This window comes from Lethenteron reissneri, chromosome 52 (assembly GCF_015708825.2).
Source record: "Lethenteron reissneri isolate LAM-NWPU_2019-01 chromosome 52, ASM1570882v1, whole genome shotgun sequence".
Classification (NCBI taxonomy): domain Eukaryota; kingdom Metazoa; phylum Chordata; class Hyperoartia; order Petromyzontiformes; family Petromyzontidae; genus Lethenteron; species Lethenteron reissneri.
In genome coordinates, this window is record NC_083830.1 from 5,281,157 (window position 1) to 5,299,858 (window position 18,702).

The window sequence follows — 18,702 nt, forward strand, 5'->3', positions numbered from 1 at the left end:
ACTTTTCCTTCACCCCTTCCCCCTTCCTTCACCCCCCCCCCCCTTCCTCATTCACCGCCTCCTTCCTCTTCACACCAACTCTTCACCGCCTCCTCCTCCTTTATCTTCCTTCACCACCTCCCCCTCCTCCTCATTCACCTTATCCTTCCTATTCACACCAACTCTTCACCGCCTCCTCCTATTCCTGGGTCACTCCTCCGTCACCAACCACCACGTCCTTCACCACCACCACCACAAGCCACACTCAAGACCGTGATTTCCGAGTCCTCAGTAGCTACTTTGTCAATCACTACCCTGGTGACGCAGTGCTACTATTGGCTATGACGATGTTGTTGATGTTGACACCCCTCCGCGTCTCCGACCCTGGCCGATTCTCTTCCCCTCAAGTCGTGCCGACGACTGTGACTTGCCAAGTGCGAGATGATGAGCGCGGTGATGATGGTGATGTTGGTAATTAAAATGAAGAATCCGGCAAGTGATGATGATGATGACGATCAGCTGATGATGTTGACGAGGCAAACCCCTTGATCTGGCTACCTTAACTCCTCTCCCCGCAGGCCCCGTGTATCTGTAACTCTTCCGTCTTTCTCTATCGCTCTCCTCACGTGCCTCTCCTCCTCCTCCTCGTCTCGTCTCGTCGTCTATCGCCCCGCGCGTCTCCACCTCCCCGCCGACTGCCGCAGACGACGCAGATGCCGACAATCTCCCCACGACTCTTCCATTCCTCGTCGCCAAATGGACTCCGCATCCGGCGGACGTCACGTCCGGCGATGACGCTGGCCCGGACGTGACGCAATCGGACGTGACGTCACATCCGTCCGGCACGACTCCCCCCCCCCTCCCCCCCACCACCATTAATATTTATTTTTTAATTAATCGCGTTAAAGAAAGCTAATTCGCAATTTAAGAGTCCGCCTCGCACGCGCGGGTCTTTCGCATGAACGCTGTCAAAATTTAAATGTTTTAAAAAATAAACCCGCCCACGCGTTAATTGCCGACCGGAAGTGCGGCACTTCCCGTGGTGCCGCGCGCGCCTCCTCCACTTCGCCGTCGAGGTCATTTGTCGGCGCGGCGAGCAGCACGAGGAGGAGGAGGAAGACGACGACGAGAAAGGTGCCGATCCACGACCTCTATCATCATCATCCTCCTCACCTTCATCAATCGTCATCATCATCACCACCACCTCCTCCTCGTCTAGATAACGAAGAAGCGATCGGGGTCCCTCGGCAAACACCGGCCGCGCGGATCGGACGGCAACGGGGTTTTTTGTGGCTGTTGAGGAACGGGTCGGGCCCAGGTCGGACCCGGGTCGGGAGTGGCGGGAGGGAGGCGGTGTCCAGGGCCCTGTGGGCCGCGCGCGTTCCCGACGCGGCGTGTGGCGGGCGGGCGAGACCGCCGTGGAGAAGGCAGCGGAGTAGGAGAGAGGAGGGGTGAGGAATCTTTAGGGGGGGGAGCTCCCCCCTCACTGGGTTTGCAGGTTTAGGGGATTGCTGGGATCGTGTTGAGGCTGATAGTCGATTAGGAGAGGGGGGGATGTGTGGGGGTCTCCCCCGGTGTGTGTGGTGAGGGATTGTTTTTACCTCTTGCGTTTCTGCGAGACGCGGTGCCAGACCGCAGAGAGAGGAGGGGGGGGGGGGGCTCGAGTGTTTGTGGGGGGCCAACGTGGACTCGGGGGGGGGGGGGGGCTCTTGCCGCTTACTCAACATCGACGTCCATTGATAAGGGTGCTTGACAGCTACATTAATTTTTTGAATGGTGGTTGGGTGCTCGTGTGCTCGTGTGCTCGTGCTTGACGCCGGGTGGGTGGGGGTGCTGTGCGGAGTGACGGCTCGCGGGTCCGAGTCACGAGACGCGATGTGGAGGTGCAAAGTATGGGGGGGGGGGGGTCGTGGGAAGCCGTGGAGGCGCGGTGGCGGTGGTGATGATGGTGATGTCGATGGTGGTGATGGTGGCGGTAATGTTGGTGGTGATGGTGGCGGTGATGGTGGCGGTGATGGTGGTGATGATGGTGATGTTGGCGGTGATGGTGGCGGTGATGGTGGTGGTGATGATGATGGTGGTGGCGGTGGTGATGATGGTGGTGGGGGTCCTTGCGGCAACTTCAGTGCGGGGTGACCTTGCGCACGTCGCCGCCGCCAGCGAACACGGAAGCGCCATGTTGGGAGAGGCGGGTTGGGAGAGGCGATGGCGGCGACCTCTGCCGCCTGTGGACGTCTCGTCCGGCCACTTTGTTTGTAGCTCTGCCGCCGCTAGCGCCATCGCTGTCCTTCCGCGCCGCTCTTCGATTCAACGAAGTTGCCGGCAAAGTCGACCCTTCCCCGACCTTCACGGACTCCCCCCCCCCACCACCACCCCCCCACCACCTCTCTCTCTCGCCGATCGTCTCTCGTTTACCGCCACGGTGCGGCGTCGTTGTTGCTCGCACCACCACCACCATCATCACCACCATCACCAACACCACTATCACCACCAGCAGCAACACCACCATCGCCACCAACACCACCATCATCACCATCATCACCCCCACCATCACCAACATCACCATCATCGCTACCATCGCCACCAACACCACCATCATCACCATCATCACCCCCACCATCACCAACATCACCATCATCGCTACCATCACCACCAACATCACCATCATCACCACCAACATCACCATCATCACCACCAACACCACCACCATCACCAACACCACCAACATCACCAACACCACCATCATCACCACCATCACCAACACCATCACCACCATCACCACCAACACCACCAACACCATCACCACCACCATCACCAACACCATCGCCAACACCATCACCAACCAACCATCTCGGCGGCCCCCCCATTTCTGATCTAACTCGTCATTCAAGACTCACAATCTTGACCCATCTGGCTTAAGCCATTGTCCATTGAAACGCGTTCGTCCCGTAAACTGTAGCTGCTGGCCGTTGTGGCGCTTTCTTCGTCTCATCAAATCATCTGGGTTCATCCACGTCGCTTTACAACGTTTGTAATCGACACAGCTTAAATACATGTACAGACCATACGGTTTAACACCGTGTTCTTGAACAGGGAAATTGCGTTTCAGGTCCAAACGGAGTACAGGCGTTTCAATACGAGCAACACAATTTTTATTTAGTATTTGTTTGTGTTTCTCCCTTGTGATGGGACTTTGTAGGATGAACGTTGAGTTTTATAAGGGGCACGGGGTGACCAATAAGATCTGAATTGGTCTGTAATAAGGTAGGGCACTGATAAGGGCTTGACAGGTATGCAACGTCCTTCAATGACCACCGTCAAAATCGCGGGGATGGGGAGGTTGGTGGCTACCAAAATAACAAGGCAGTTTTTTTTCTTCGAATTCTCTAACAACAATAATCAATATTTCAAGACCCGCAATGCATTGCGTGGTGAATCCGAGACGCCGGGGGGAGGGGGGGGTCCTGGATAAATAACCATCACGAAGCGGTTCCAGCGTTTGCGTGTTGCCCACTCCCGCTGGTCCATGACCCACGTGCCTCTCTTTTTTTTTTGGCGTTTGCGCGCATTAGACCCACGACGCTGCTGCATTCAAGGACCGGCCCGTGTCCGTGTCCTCACCTTCGCCGACGTGTCTCTCGGGCTCGTTTCTCTCGCCACGCGCATTCGACGCAGTCCCCCTTTTGACTATCCTGGCTTTTGAGGTCATCCTCGTTGCGCGCTGTCGGCAAGTTCTTTCGGGGAAGCACCACCTCGTGTCTACGACTGCAGGCTCTTCCACTGCATCTGTCCACTACAAGTTGGCTGCGCAGCGCACAGGCTGCTCATCCAGTGGCTCTTTCTCGCGACCGTGAGCGGCTATTTCAAGCGCCATCGCCCAAGCTCTTGACAAACCGCCAGGGCCATAAGGTCGCAGTGTAGGATTGAAATACATTCACGATAATAACCCACAATACATCTTTTTCAAGGTCGACCTGGGGAGGTTTGTTGCATGAAGATCGCGCAAACCCCATGACCTACCGTGTCAAACCCCGGCTACTGAAGTAGCCCTCCCGCCACAATGGCCCGTGCCTGACTTGCAGAGGGCCACCTGGATGAGTGAGATCCCCTCCCCGGGGGCCGGGTGGCGGTAGCTTGAGACGGTGCCAGCGTGGCTGCCCTCGGGGGGGTGGTGGGAGGGGGGTGGAGTGTGCGGACCGGCAAGCGGCGACCTTCAAAGTCTGCGCCGCGTCCGCTTGTCCGCGCCTGCCCTTGATGAGCTCGCTGCTACTGCTGCTGCGCGTACGTGCCTTGCCTGCAGGGCGCTCATGGCGTTTAAGCCACGTGTGGGCCGGGCTTCGCTCGTTCGCTCTCTCTCTCTCTACCTGCTCTGTGTGTGTGGGCGAGGCAAGTTTCCTCATGCTTTGCGTGTGTATATGTGCGTGCACTGTGTGTGTTTAAGATTATCGTGGGTAGTGGTGGCGCAGCGGTTAGCGCGCTGCGCTATGAACCTGGAAACATAAGTTCGATTCTAACTCACAGCCAACAACGGTGACGAAAATGCTTAACCGGTCCTGGGCCTCCCCTAGGGCGACTCGGCCTCAAATGACTACCTGATGTGGTCTGTAAACATCGCCCCTAGGGAGACGAAGGTGGCCGGGCGTGCTACTAGCCACACGTAGTGTGTACCCACATTGATGGGTGCTTACTATCAGCACTTTCATTCAATGCTGTGTTATGTAGTTTACCCTCAACACCTGGATCTCAAAGTGCAGGCTGTGGTGACGTCATCGCCACTTCGTGACCGGGTGCTGTCATGTGCAAGCAGTGGCATTGTGGTCAGTTGCCACATTAGGGGGCACAGGTGGTACCAGTCATCTCAGTCCATCAACCCATGGCACCTGGGTCTGTCCCGTGACCTGCCTACGAGCCTTAGATACTTAATGGGGGGGCCTTAAAGTGCACAGCCTGCCACAAGCGCCGTGGTGATGTCACCGCCACTTGGTGGCGAATTACGGTTGTTGTTGTGGTTGGCGCACTGGGCTACGCACCTGCCGATACCCGAGTTCAATTCCCAGCCACGGCTAACGTCAGTGACCTCCTGATATCTGATCTGATCGTCGGCCTCTCCTAGGTCGATTCTGGCTTTTATCAGTCGTCTGCTGAATAGCTCCAGTGGCTTCCTAATATTGGAAAGAAGAGCGTTCCAGACGGCTGCAGAAGCGAATCTGAAAGCACGCGATGCGGTGACCGTCTTTGTTCAATGGCAGCCAATACACGCAGCTGTGAGGGATGACCGGAGTTTGCGTGATGGTTTATGCTCCTTGATGAGATCAGTGAGGTATTGTGGTTCATTTGTGGCAAGCACTTGGTGTGGATTGATTGCGTGTGAGACACATTGTGAAGCCGTAGATGATGACGGTGATGACGACGATGAAGGATTGGGCGTCTTGTGTGTGAACGTGTGCTTTGCAGATGCTGGCCGCACGTATGCTGAGTTTGATGGGACGGAGGGCGCTCGCCACCACGGCGGCGCGGCACGGCCACGGTATGGGTGACACGGGCGCAGTGGCACCCACAGTACCCCCCACAGTACCCACAGCATATTGTACCCCTGTGCAGTACACACACGCACCCATACAGCACACACAAACACCCATATTACGCCTGTGTACAGCTCACACACGCATCCATACAGCGCACACACAAACACCCATATTACGCCTGTGTGCAGCTCACAAATGCACCCATACAACGCACACACAGACACCCATTACGCCTGTGTACAGCTCACACACGCACCCATACAGCGCACACACAAACACCCATATTACGCCTGTGTGCAGCTCACAAATGCACCCATACAGCGCACACACAGACACCCATTACGCCTGTGTACAGCTCACACACGCACCCATACAGCGTACACACAAACACCCATTACGCCTGTGTGCAGCTCACACATGCACCCATACAGCGCACACACAAACACCCACTGCGCATGTGTGCAGCTCACACACGCGCACCATACAGCGCACCCACTGCACCTGGGCGTAGCTCACACGCACCCATAGAGAGAAAACCAAATGGAGCAAAGGAAAGTACAGCAATAGAGCATATTGCAATCGGAAGAAAAACTAAAATCGACACTCTTTAAAAATTTTTTTACAGAAGTCTCGTTTTCCTTGACCGTCCATTTCACCTACCGTTGATTCTCAATGGTGGAGGTGTAGAATAACTTATGGTTTGGCTGTGACTCCCGTACGTCATTGGCCTGGATCCGGTGTTCCATTTGGCATTGCATTTTGCGCAGTGCAGTCTCCATTACTGCGGCGTCTACAATCGGTTGAATTTTTTTTATCGTCTTCAAAGCACGACGTGTAGGACATGACAATTGTCTTATCGTTTCTTTTTTTTTTAAAGGTAATCTTTCTGACCTTCCAGGTGTGCTCAAATAACGAGTGAACTCCAGGGGGGGTCACTCTTGCAAATGAGACTCATACTGGTCTCCGGACTTCTTACCCGATCAAACAAAATAACACCTGAAACCTGAATCGGTGCAATTGAAAACGCGACTCATTTTTGAACGTAAAAGCTAAATTTGGCATGGTCTTTCCGTACCAAATGATGAAACGTGTGTGCTGTGTTAGCGTGCCATTCTAGTCAACTGTTTCCACAACCTTTGGACACTTGCGTTTTTATTGTAAATGGCAAACATATTAAGGGTTTGCAATGCATAAATTATGATTGTTTGCTTGTGTGTACATGTGATGTCACGTGTCGTTTTATATTTCTAGTTACACATAAGCTTATTTTTGACCCTGTGTAGAGATTATATTACTGTAAAGCATCTCTTGAGGAATAATCGTTTGGGCATCTTTGAAATGTTTTTGCGTGCATGTGCCCGCGTTTAGTTACGGTCTGCGCAGTAAATTTCGGGTCACAAGACAACATGTCTCGCTGTTACAAACGAGCGATTTTCGCCGGCGCTTACCGCCTTGGCAAACTCAGCCGGTGACAAATTCCACATTCCCGTGGCAGAGACCAGTCTATCCATGGGGCGCCAACTGCTGCACTTATTCAGTGCTGTTAATTGTTTCCCAAATTAGCACTTTCCCACCAGGGGAGTCGTGATGCCTTCCGTGGGGCAGAGGGAGGAAGTCATGTACAGTTGTCGCACACCTCCGTCGCACTTAAACCTTTTGCTACTTGCAGTGATTGCGAGTCGTAATCCTGCTCCTGGGCGATCCGGTCAACGGCACGATGAAATGGCGTTGCGATTGTGTCGTGCGCTGACACTCGTGCAAAGTGAAAGCACGGAGTAGGGACGATGGTGCGGATCCTGCTGATGCTGCTTGATGGTGTTAACGGTGCCGATGGTACTGATGATGCCGACGCTCTTGATGATGCTGACGGTGTCAATGGTTTTGATGGTACTGATGATGCCGACGCTCCTGACGATGCTGACGGTGTCAATGGTTTTGACGGTGCTGACGATGCTGACGATGCTGACGGTGTGTACAGCGGTGGTTGCAAAGCCCGAGGAGTGGAGCCTGCCCCAGTACACGGACCGCATGGACGTGCCGCTGCCCGACATCCCCTACGTGCGCGACCTCGCGTCGCATCAGCTCGCGCTCAAGGAGAAGGAGAAGGGACCCTGGACGGCGCTCAGCCAAGCCGAGAAGCTGGCGCGTGAGTGGCGCACGCACCCAAAGACAGACAAAGATCCCACGTGTAGCCTCAACAGACCGTCGGGGCAGTTGCTTGTTTGCGAGTAGCATCTATGAAGGCCGGCACGGCACACGAGAGGGTGGGTGACCAGCACACCACGCCCGGCTGCCTTTGTCTCCCCAAGTGGCGATGTTTACACACTGCACCAGGTATTCATTTGAGGCTGAGTCGACATATGGGAGCCCCAGGACCGGTTCAGATTATCGTCACCGATGTTAGCTGTGAAATAGCCGTAAGCGGGGTTCGTAGTGCAGTCCGCTAATCGCGATACTTCCGCTCCACATGCACACAAAGCTAAAGGATCCCCCTTTTAGAGCCTTTAACGGTGCCGAGATGTTAACTCGCTCACCCGGTATCCAGGAGGTTGTGGGTTCGATCCAGACCCTGACGCCTGTTGAATATTTGGAGTTTGCGGTGTCTCCCTCTCCCTGTGGTCGCATGGATTTTTCTCCGGGTTCTCCCGTTTTTCCCTCCACATTTTAGAATGAACGTGCGTTTAGAGTATTTGGCTGCTATAAATTTCCATGTGATAAGGCCGCTTTGTTGAGCTATCATTTGTGGCCAGGTCACTTCTCAAAGAGCTATACAGCTTGGTGGGCCTTTCCTGGTAAAATGAAAGTTTAGTGTTGGTCTTTATTCGTATCGTTTGGGAGATTGCTTCGTGGTTTTTGAGTGCCTGCCCCTGCCACCTAATTGCTGCAACCCTCTTCCCACGATCCCTCACGTTTACCTCTGCACCGCGATGGGTGCAGCGTGGGCTAAGCCACCTTAGCCTTAATGGTTACGCACACTAAAATTAGAGTGCGATGGCTAAAGGACAGAGGCAGAGACTTCTTTCCTGTAAGATAGCTTGACTGTTTCGCTTTCCCTCGCTCTGCTATTTTTTTATCGTGCTTTTCGCGAGAGCTAAAGTATGAATAATGGATCGCTGCACGGAACCCAAACGCGCCTCAGGGCAGTGCTCATGCGGAGCAGAATTCAACTAGCCTAGAACCGCCCATATATGTTGGACCTCTTTCGCATCGTACATAGCCAATCGTACTAAATCGTTGGTGAGGGAAAATCAAGTTTCTACCATGCTTTGGGGGGGGTTAGTCCAGATCATCATCACGATCTATGGACCAATAGCCCATAGGGAGGTGTCTGCTTCACATTTCGTAATTTGTTTCCACTTTCCTCTGCCTTGTGCCGCTATGGCTCAAGTAGTGGCCACATCTTGTGTGGAACCAATCTCTCATGTCACCGTCATCGTCAAGCCATTAACTCCGTTAGGTCTTCCTCTCCTTCCGCCTTCTTCCATTTTTTTCCGAACAACACCACACCTTTAAATGTTCTTGTTGTTGTCCATCCTGCTACACGTGTGTCCAAAGAGTGCCTGGTTCCTTGTCATCTCTGCCCGCATCATCGGGTTGTCTTCTTCTTTGTGCCACCTCTTTCTTCTCGTCCGGATAAGGGACCTAATATATCCACAAGGGGGCGCACACACTGCTTATGTGGCAATGCATCATTACACGCGTGGGAATACTCTGCTCAAGTATGAAGACACAAATGTGCTGCTGCGACCTACGCAAATTGGCATACACATGCACGGAGATGTGTCGCCCATATGCACAGGGCTAAAAGACCGCCTTTATTAATTGATTAAACCTTCGCTCCTCTTGCTTTATGTAGTGCCACAGGAATTTATTCTGCTAACAATAATAGTCACTCATAATAAAGGTTTTTGGGTCAGATCGCGTTATTTATAAATGTGTCGTAACCCTCCACCACCCGATACGGCCAAACAGTAAAAAATGTGTCACGTTTTCAAAGGACAAATTAATTGACTTCTTTAGCCCACCGGTGTGCTGAAGAGAGAATCAACAGCATTTTAAAAATTTGAGTAGTATGACGTTTCGCTGATAATTACAATCGGCTTCATCGGGCAAGAATGGTGAAGCTCTCCTGTTGCTTCCGGTCTTAAATAGAGCTGCATCAGGGTGACGTCATCATTTAATTCAATTCAATTTGGTGCAGTGATTCGAGGCAAGGAGGGGGGGAGGGTATTGTAATCAGCACACCGGTGGGCTAAAGAAGTCAAATCATTTGTCCTTTGAAAACGTGACACATTTTTTACTGATTGGCCGTGTCGGGTGGTGGAGGGTTACACCACATTTATAAATAACGCGATCTGACCCAAAAACCTATATTATGAATAATATTGGTCGCGAAAGCCTACGTGTTAAATAATAGTCACTTGTGTGTATATATATGTTGAACTTCTTTCACACCGTACATAGCCATTCATGCTAATCGGAGGTGCAAGGAAAGGGACGACAAGCTAAACACTAAAAGCAGTTCTTCAGAAAATTAGTTTTCAATCTAGAATTAAAAGTGCATAGCTCCAGTGGCTTCCTAAAATCGAAAGGAAGAGCGTTCCAGACGGCCGCAGAAGCGCATCCGAGAGCGCGAGATGCGGTGACCGTCTTTGTTCGAGGGTTAGCCAAAAGCCGCTGCTGCGAGGATGACCGTAGTTTGCGTGGTGGTGGTTTATGCTTCCCTTGACGAGATCAGCGAGGTATTGTAGTTCATTTGTGGAAAGCATCTTGTGCACGAGTTCGACCTTACCTTGAGCCCTACTCAACACCTCGCCAACGTGTATGCACATTGTGCCACCCCTGTGACCAAATCTCCCAGAATGTGTGTCCCCCCCCCCGATCTCGTTAGGTCTCGGAAGGTAAGCAGTGTTGCATGGTTATATTACGTTCATAAATCGGGATTATTCATGGAAAATTGTCGCCCCCTTATTGTAAAATGACGGCGATTGTTGGCACCGGTGCTGTCGATGCCCTTGTCCTCCTGTGCCTCCGCTCGAAGATTTGCAAATTGTTCGAGTTTTGAGATACTCCATAATGTAAAAAAAATTTTGTTAGATCGCGTAAATATAAATGTGTCGTTAGACCTGCCACCACCCGACACAGCCAATTAGTAAAGTCACGTAACCAGAACATGCCAATTAATTACTAGTACAGCACACCGGTGTGTTGGAGAGCAAATCCACAATATGTCCAATCTGAGTGACTTTTCACCAATAATTACAACTAGCTTCATCAGGCGACAGCCAGATTCGTGGTGAAATCCTCCTGTTTAGTTCCTTAAATTGAGGGATGGCTGTGATGAAGTCACTTGTGAGCCCTTCACGTGCGAAGTGGGGGGATTAATGAATGCATATTAATTAAAATGGGTATCTATTGCCAGTTGGCTGTCGGGTGGTGGTGGGTTTAACGACACATTTATATTTATGCGATATATCCCCAAAAAAAAAAACTCTACTATGGATGATATTGGTCACGATATACTACTCACGCGAATGACTCTGTCAAGATGACACATTGTTGGGCCAAGCAGGCTTTTTAGCCATGGGTGGGCGACCACCGCAGGCACCGACAAGTTGCCGTAGGTCTTTGCGTTAAGCGATTTGGTTGCACGCAACACAGCAGTGCGACTGATTTGCTGCAGACTGCTCCCGTCTTTAAGCAGCTCCACGTTGTTTTCCCCCCCCCACCTCTCCCTCCCCCGGCATGCAGTGTACCGCATCATGTTCAACAAGACGTACGCGGAGATGGATCAGCCCTCGCACGAGTGGAAGACTGTGCTTGGAGCGGTGTTCTTCTTCTTCGGATTCACGGGACTGCTCATCATCTGGCAGCGCCACTACGGTGAGGCCCCCCCCCCCGGCACCCCCACGCACGCTCACGCACGCTCACGCACGCTCACGCGCTCGCATGTACGCACATTCACTCGGGGGCCGCGCTCGAGTCCTGCCCAGCACTGGGAAGACTGAACCGGATCAACCGGAACAAACCTCAGATGTGACAAAGTGATAAATCTGTTCTGGGCCCTCGGACAATTAATCTGTTCTGAAAGTCACTTGTACACACCCCCAACCCCCCCCCCCCCCCCCCCTATTCGACTGGCACATTCGAGCTGAGCCCGAACCAAACCGGAATATGCTGGCCTCACGAGACACGCGACTCTGGCTTGGGGCCAGATCAAAGGCAGGGCTAGATATGCATCTATCGCGTTTGACGTTGGTTGGTAAACCGAGGACGTCACCGCGTCACCTGCTATGGGACTCGACCACCGCGTCGGCTGCACGCGCCTCGACTAATTACTACGTCAATTTAACACGTAGGCTTTCGCGACCAATATTCATAATATAGGTTTTTGGATCAGATCGTGTTATTTATAAATGTGTCGTAAACCTCCACCACCCGACACGGCCAAACAGTAAAAAATGTGTCACGTTTTCAAAGGACAAAATAATTCACTTCTTTAGCCCACCGGTGTGCTGAAGAGAGGATCAACAGCATTTTAAATCTGAGTAGTACGACGTTTCGCTGATAATTACAATCAGCTTCATCGGGCAAGAATGGTGAAGCTCTCCTGTTGCTTCCGTTCTTAAATAGAGCAGCCTCAGGGTGACGTCATCATTTAATTACCAGGGAAACGTGTTGCTCAAATTGTAAATGCTGTTGGTTTACTCTCCAACACACCGGTGTGCTGAAGTAACTAATTGGCCACGTTTTGTTTACTTGACATACCTTAATAATTGGCTGTGTTGGGTGGTGGCGGGTTTAACGACACATTGACATTTACTCGATCTCACCCAAAAAAACACATTAATTTGGACAATTACTCCGTGTCGGCGGCACGGCTCGGCACGGCTCGGCACGGCTCGTCTGTGCCGACACCTGATTTTAGTTGGGTGCGAAATAAGTTCTACATACATAGAGATGTTACGACGGCTGTGGTACGTTAAACGTGCGTTGCGATGCGTCTTCCCCCTCCCGCAGTGTTCGGGCCGGTGCCGCACACGCTGTCCGAGGAGTGGGTTGCGATGCAGACCAAGAGGATGCTGGACATGCGCGTCAACCCTGTGGAGGGCTTCTCCTCCCAGTGGGACTACGAGAAGAACGAGTGGAAGAAGTGAATTGTCGACGGCGTCGCCAACACCACCACCACCAACACCACCCGCTCGCCAAACTCGGCGTGCGTGCGAGTGTGCGTGCGTGTACGGGTATCCCATCTGTCACACCCACTGCTAAAAGCGGACTTGGCCTTGCGTCATGCCGGAGAGATGGTGGGCTTCTTCTCTGAGCTTCTTCTTTGGGCTTCTCCAGGCCCTCCTCCCCCCCCCCCTCCTCTACCATCCACGGAGACAAAACATTTGCCGCGCTTTAAACGGAGCTGCGCTCACGCACGCTCACTTTCCTTAACGCGCACGGGGTGGTGCACTGATTGCCACCTCCGTGATGAGCACGCGGACTATTGGGTGATGCCGCTGCATTTTCCCAAAAAGGGTTGTTGCACTGTTGGCCACAGCTTCCAGGTTGCATGTTAACCACGGCATTAAATTGGCGAATTTGCCGGATATAAATATTTGAATGATTTGCCCCTGGAGTTAGCCCTTGGCACAATTTGTCGAGTTAATTTTATTTAGCTTTGCACTTATGGCGAAGGTGACAAATCGTAAACGTTTAATACTGTACACGTCAAGCTAACGCGGATAATTTGTTTTAGCTCGCTTGCTTGCTACACTTTCCGCCACGAAACAGCCATATACAATTGGTGTAACCGAAAGTTGACGACGTATTTATCAACTCCGGTTGTCTTGTGCCGGCAAAAAACATTTCGTGGTGTGCAATGTCTCTCATGGGGGGTGGGGGGGGGGGGTCGGTCTGGAAAAGTCCATCCCTCCCAGGGACGATCCTGCACACACACACACACCTGTGTGCGGGGGTGACCACATTGCGGTGTGTGCGCGTGCGTCCCTTCATGATTGGTACACGACCATAGGGGCCAAGTCCGCTTCTGCCCACTCTTCAGATCGGGAACCGTTAACAGATGTAATATCTAAATGAAGAATTTGTGAATAAAGCATAGCCCTTACAATGAATGAAGTCTTCTCGTTAACCGTTTCCTTGCTTGAGCGTGTAGCGTGGGGGGTTCCTGGCCAAGCGTCTCCTTTGTGTTTCCCTGTGCGGCGTTTTCGTGGCCTTGGATTGCGTGTGTTTGTGTGTTTTGTTTGTGTGTTTGCGCGCGTGATTTTGTTGTACAGCCCTTCTCTTCAGTCCACTGATATGGGAGAGGGTTTCCCCTTGTACACAGTGTTGGGGTAAGTTGATCTAGATTAACCGATTTTTACGACATTGAAACGAAACAAAAATGGCGGTGGTGATACATTGAGACCTTTCTTTTGCCAGTATCATAGTTTGAAAAATAATAGGTTTTACCCTTTCTGGCAATCAAACAGGTGCTAACGTGTTCAAACCAAATAGATACCTTTTAGCAAGAAATCGTGTGCTCGACTCTAGCTATAAATGCTCTGGTTACATGCATTGTCTTTGTTAATGCTCGCCTTGTGATCACACTGGTGAGACTAGGCCATAAAGAAGGCCGTCTCGTGTCTCAAGGATAATGAATTGATCAGAACGTGTTTGCATGTTGACCACAAGCACGTGTGGTTGCCAGAAGGGGGTAAACACCGATTATTTTTCATTGCGGTGGTGACTTTGCATTTTTGGAGACGTCCAAAGAAAAGCCAATTCATCCTCGGCACGAAAGTCACGGTGACGGCCTTCAATTCGTGACAAGTGGGCACTTCCGTTTAATGTCCGAAAGAAAGTTTGACGTCGCAACGACTTAGGCAAGCATAATTTGTGGTACAATTAAAGTAGTACCACGGTGTTCTTGCGTATAAATAACATTTCGTCCGGTTATCACTTAACTCCTAAAAGCTTACATTGTCGTAGTTATTATGAACGCGGTTATAACCTTATTGTTCAGTCGGCTTTCCAATTCCACCGCGAATTTCGGTTAAACTGTTAGACGGTTGTGGTTGCAGAAGCCACCTGCTTATTACGAGGTTTGACTAATCTACTTGAGTTGGGAGGAACGCAAGACTCGAGATGCACACCCAATGAGCAAAGATCCAAAGGGCCTTTGGTTGGTCGCAACCTGGAGAGAACCCATGCACGTGAGCGGGCAGCACTCGTCTGTACAGACAACAGGTGGTGAGATGTTAACTACCTCGCCTGGTGTGCAGGAGGTCGTGGGTTCGATCCTGACCCTGACGCCTGCTGCTGTATATTTGTAGTTTGCGTGTCCATCATCACGGTGGATAGGGGATGTTAATTCCCTCGCCTGGTATGCAGGTCGTGGGTTCGATACCGACTGATGCCTGCTGCTGTATATTTGGAGTTTGAGTGTCTCTCCATCACGGTGGCTAGGAGATGTTAACTCCCTCGCCTGGTGTGCAGGAGGTCGTGGGTTCGATCCCGACGCTGATGCCTGCTGCTGTATATTTGGAGTCTGTGTGTCTCTCTCCCGGTGGTTGCGTGGATTTTTCTTGGGATCCTCCGGTTTTTCCCCTCCATTTAGAATCAAGGTGCGTTGAGTATTTGTGGCTGCGAAACATTTCCAAGCTACAAGCCACTTCGTTGAGCTATGATTTGTGGTAGCCAGGTCGCTTCTGAAAAAAACAGCTACGTTTCTCAGTGGTGCTCACTTTGTAAAAGAAAGTTTTTAAAAATATATATTGGGTGGGAGTCCACACTTTTTTTGCCGTACCGCATTCGAGCAAGCCAGGCTACGGCTCTTCCCAATCGTCTTCCACGGGTTGAAGGAAGTTTCACAACGTGTGTGTGTGTGTGATCCACCAATCACTGGCTGCTGCCTGCACCACTGCAGGGAGCCACGTGCAGCGGTAGCCACCACTGGGCGCCCGACTCTTCAGTGTGAAAGGTGCGTAGCAGTACAGCAGTGGAAGTGAGAATTTATTCTAGATTTGAAGCTTTCGTGACTGCAAGGATTCATACTCTTAGTTCTTTTGGTAAAGTCACGTTGGTAAAAAATGAAATGAAAATTAAAAAAAAATCTATTTTTTCTTTTTATTAATTTTAATTTCATTTTTTACCTACGTGACTTTACCGAAAGAACTAAGAGTGTGAGACTTTGTTTAAAAAAAATGACAAACGCAGCACTCACTTTTTTTTAGTTTACTGTAGTCACACAGGATAGTACAATCTTACAGCAAGGCAACTGTACAACTTTTTTGTATGAACAGTGTAAATACAGGCGGAGGTGTTTATCACATGAGATACAGTATTGTCAATTTGCATATGCAAAAAAAATGTGAAAGCCTTACAAGAACTGCTTATACACACGCAGATGCAAATGCTCGTTATCACGTGAACCTTAACATGACGGTACATTTTAAAATAGAGCAGTAATGCACTTATTATTGTGATCATACCTAATGTATACGATTTCATAAATTAACAAATCATTAAATATATACCTACTGTTGTCAGTTCCAAACAGTGGGAGGGAAGGAAGCGAAATAGGAAGAAAAAAACAATATAACCAAAGTGTGCGCTGGTGATAGCATCGTTAAATAGAGACAATTTTGTACGCGGGGAAGATTGTGGGTGTCGTTCCAATAAGATGTACACACACCTGGTACATGTGAGAACTTCTTTCGCACCGTACGGAGCCAATTGGAGGTGCTGCAGGAGGGGGGGGGGGCTGACGTGGCCTGGCATGAGGCCGCTCACGTCTTTTTATTTGACGAGTCGAAACGTCACGAAACCCGCGTTCTGTTCCCACGACTCGAGACGGCTGGAATTGCTTACAACCTCCTGACCACAAGGCCAGCTTTAGGGGCCACCATCATATTTGTATAACCCCCCGAGTAGAGCAGGCACGGAACATAACGCGCGCGCACACACACAGCTCCCTCCAGGCAAAACTTGTTGCTTTTACACCCAAGGGACAGGAGTGCGTGCGTGCGCGTCTTATCCGTGCTAATACGTGTAGCTCAATCTAAACGCCATTGCCAAACCACAGATATGAAAAACTTGATTTGGAGCTTTCGTAACTGCAGGAATTATTTGGAATACAACTTTGTTTATTTATTTTACCAGGTAAGGCCCCCAACTAAGCTAAGATAGCTAGATATTTTTTCTCTCCCCGAAGCGACCTGTCCACAAATGATAGGCCAACGAAGTGGCTCGGCGCGTGGCAATGTATCGCAGCCAAATAACTCTTTAAAACGCGTGACGTTGATTCTAAATGTGGAGGGAATAACCGGCGAAAAATCCATGCAACCACGGGGGGGGGGGGGAGGGGGACGCAAACTACAAATATACAGCAGGTCGTCAGGGTCGGGATCGAACCCACGCACTCCTGCATACCTGGCGAGGGAGTCAACATCTCCGAGCCACCGCGATAGAGACACCTGGTGGCGGATATCTCACTTTGGGACCACAATATTTCCCCACACGCAGAAGAAAAGAACCCCTTCCCACGCGGCCCGTTGCCTTGATCTCATCACAAGACGAAGACGTTACTTGCACAACAAATATAACAAAAAGCCACAGAGGGTGAAAGAACAATAAGTAAAGTGTTTACATGCACTTTAGCTGCCAGCAATACCGACGTTAGTTACAATTGACATCGTGGTCGTTAACTGACAAGAATAATAACGAGCGAAGAGCACAACTACTTTACATGGCTCGCCACGATCACCGAGAGCCGAACGCGATGGGAATGCCGAGTTCGCGTGAAGTTGATTGTAGGTACTCTTAGGTTTTTTCGGTAAAGTCACGTAGGTAAAAAAGAAAAAAAATAGAAATAAAATAATAATTTCTATTATTTTTTAAAATTGTATTTTTTATTATTTATTTATATGCTTAACCTACGTGACTTCACCGAAAAAACCTAAGAGTATGAATCCTTGCAGTCACGAAAGCTTCAAATCTACAATTGATTGTAGGTGTTGTGTCCTTGCGGGGAGCGGTGGCGCAGTGGTTAGCGCGCTTCACTTGCACTACTACGAACCCGGCGACCCGAGGTTCCAATTCCCGCCCACGGCTCAACACCAACGACGATTATTTAAAAGCGGTCTTGGGCCTCCTCTAAGTCGTTTCGGCCTTAAACAAAAACACACACACACACACGAGTACTTTATGTGGGGTGTAACAAATCAGCACTGGGGAGACAAAGGCGGCCGGGCGTGGTGTGTTGGCCAACTACTACTACACCCCCTCGCGCGCCGTGCTGGTCTTTTTTCATAGGAAGAAACAACAACAAAGATCCCCCATACAGCCTTAACAGACTGTAGGGGCAAGTGCTGTTAGCGAGCACCTGTGAAGGCCGGCACGGCTCACGAGAGGGTGGGTGGCCAGCACCACGCCCGGTCGCCTTTGTCTCCCCAGTGGCGATGTATACACACCGCACCACGTACTCATTTGAGGCCGAGTCGACCTAGGGGGAGGCCCAGGGCCGATTCAGATAACAGTCAACTGGCTGTTGGCCGTGAGCGGGAATCGAACTCGGGTTCATAGCGCACCGTTACCTGCACTGCTCCTGTCACCCTGCACCACAGCTCCTATCACCCTGCACCACAGCCCCTGTCCAGGTGCCGCTGTTTGTATCTCAGACCACAGTAGCCGCTGCTGTGCCAGGCGGCAGGGGGAGGTCGTGTCGGGGAGGCCGTGTGAGGGAGGTCGTCTCGGGGAGGTCGTCTGGGGGAGGTCCTCTCGGGGGAGGTCGTGTCGGGGAGGCCGTGTCGGGGACAGCGGGTCAGGCATCTGGCGTGGGTCAGCGACTACGCGTTCAGCGACGGATCAACGGGGTCACACTCTCATGCTAGGTCCCACGTGTGCTGGACTGCTAGACTCAAATATTTTTTTAATTGTATTTGACCAGGTAAGGCCCCATTGAGTTATTAAAGGTATTTTTTGCATAAGCGACCTGGCTATCGTAAATGATAGCTCAACGAATTGGCCTATTGTCACGTGGATATTTAAGGCATCCAAATGCTCTAAGCGCGTAACTTGATTCTCAATGCTGAAGGAAAAGCCGGATACGGAGAAAAATCCACACATGGGGGGGGGGAGAGGGACCGCCACGCAAACTCCACATGTACAGCCCTTGTGGCATCGCATCTGCCGGCAATCATCTTAACTG

The 18,702-nt window shown here is 51.0% G+C and overlaps 2 protein-coding genes across 3 annotated transcripts in view; one reads left to right on the plus strand and one right to left on the minus strand.

The window, feature by feature from the left end:
* The window catches only part of LOC133355845 (cytochrome c oxidase subunit 4 isoform 1, mitochondrial-like), a 38,559-nt gene extending 24,932 nt beyond the window's left edge, over positions 1–13,627 (plus strand). Inside the window, exons 1-5 of one of the 2 annotated variants that reach the window (XM_061573251.1) lie at positions 1,026–1,113; positions 5,434–5,506; positions 7,483–7,650; positions 11,256–11,387; positions 12,525–13,627. In XM_061573251.1, the coding sequence (XP_061429235.1) occupies positions 5,434–5,506; positions 7,483–7,650; positions 11,256–11,387; positions 12,525–12,661 (510 nt within the window). In that variant the 5' untranslated portion in view covers positions 1,026–1,113 and the 3' untranslated portion in view covers positions 12,662–13,627. Of the gene's footprint in view, positions 1–1,025; positions 1,114–5,431; positions 5,507–7,482; positions 7,651–11,255; positions 11,388–12,524 lie in introns of those variants that run through there. The other variant, XM_061573252.1, reaches the window with a different exon arrangement.
* The window catches only part of LOC133355844 (cytochrome c oxidase subunit 4 isoform 1, mitochondrial-like), a 554,855-nt gene that overhangs the window by 330,455 nt on the left and 205,698 nt on the right, over positions 1–18,702 (minus strand). The gene's annotated exons all lie outside the window — the stretch shown is intronic.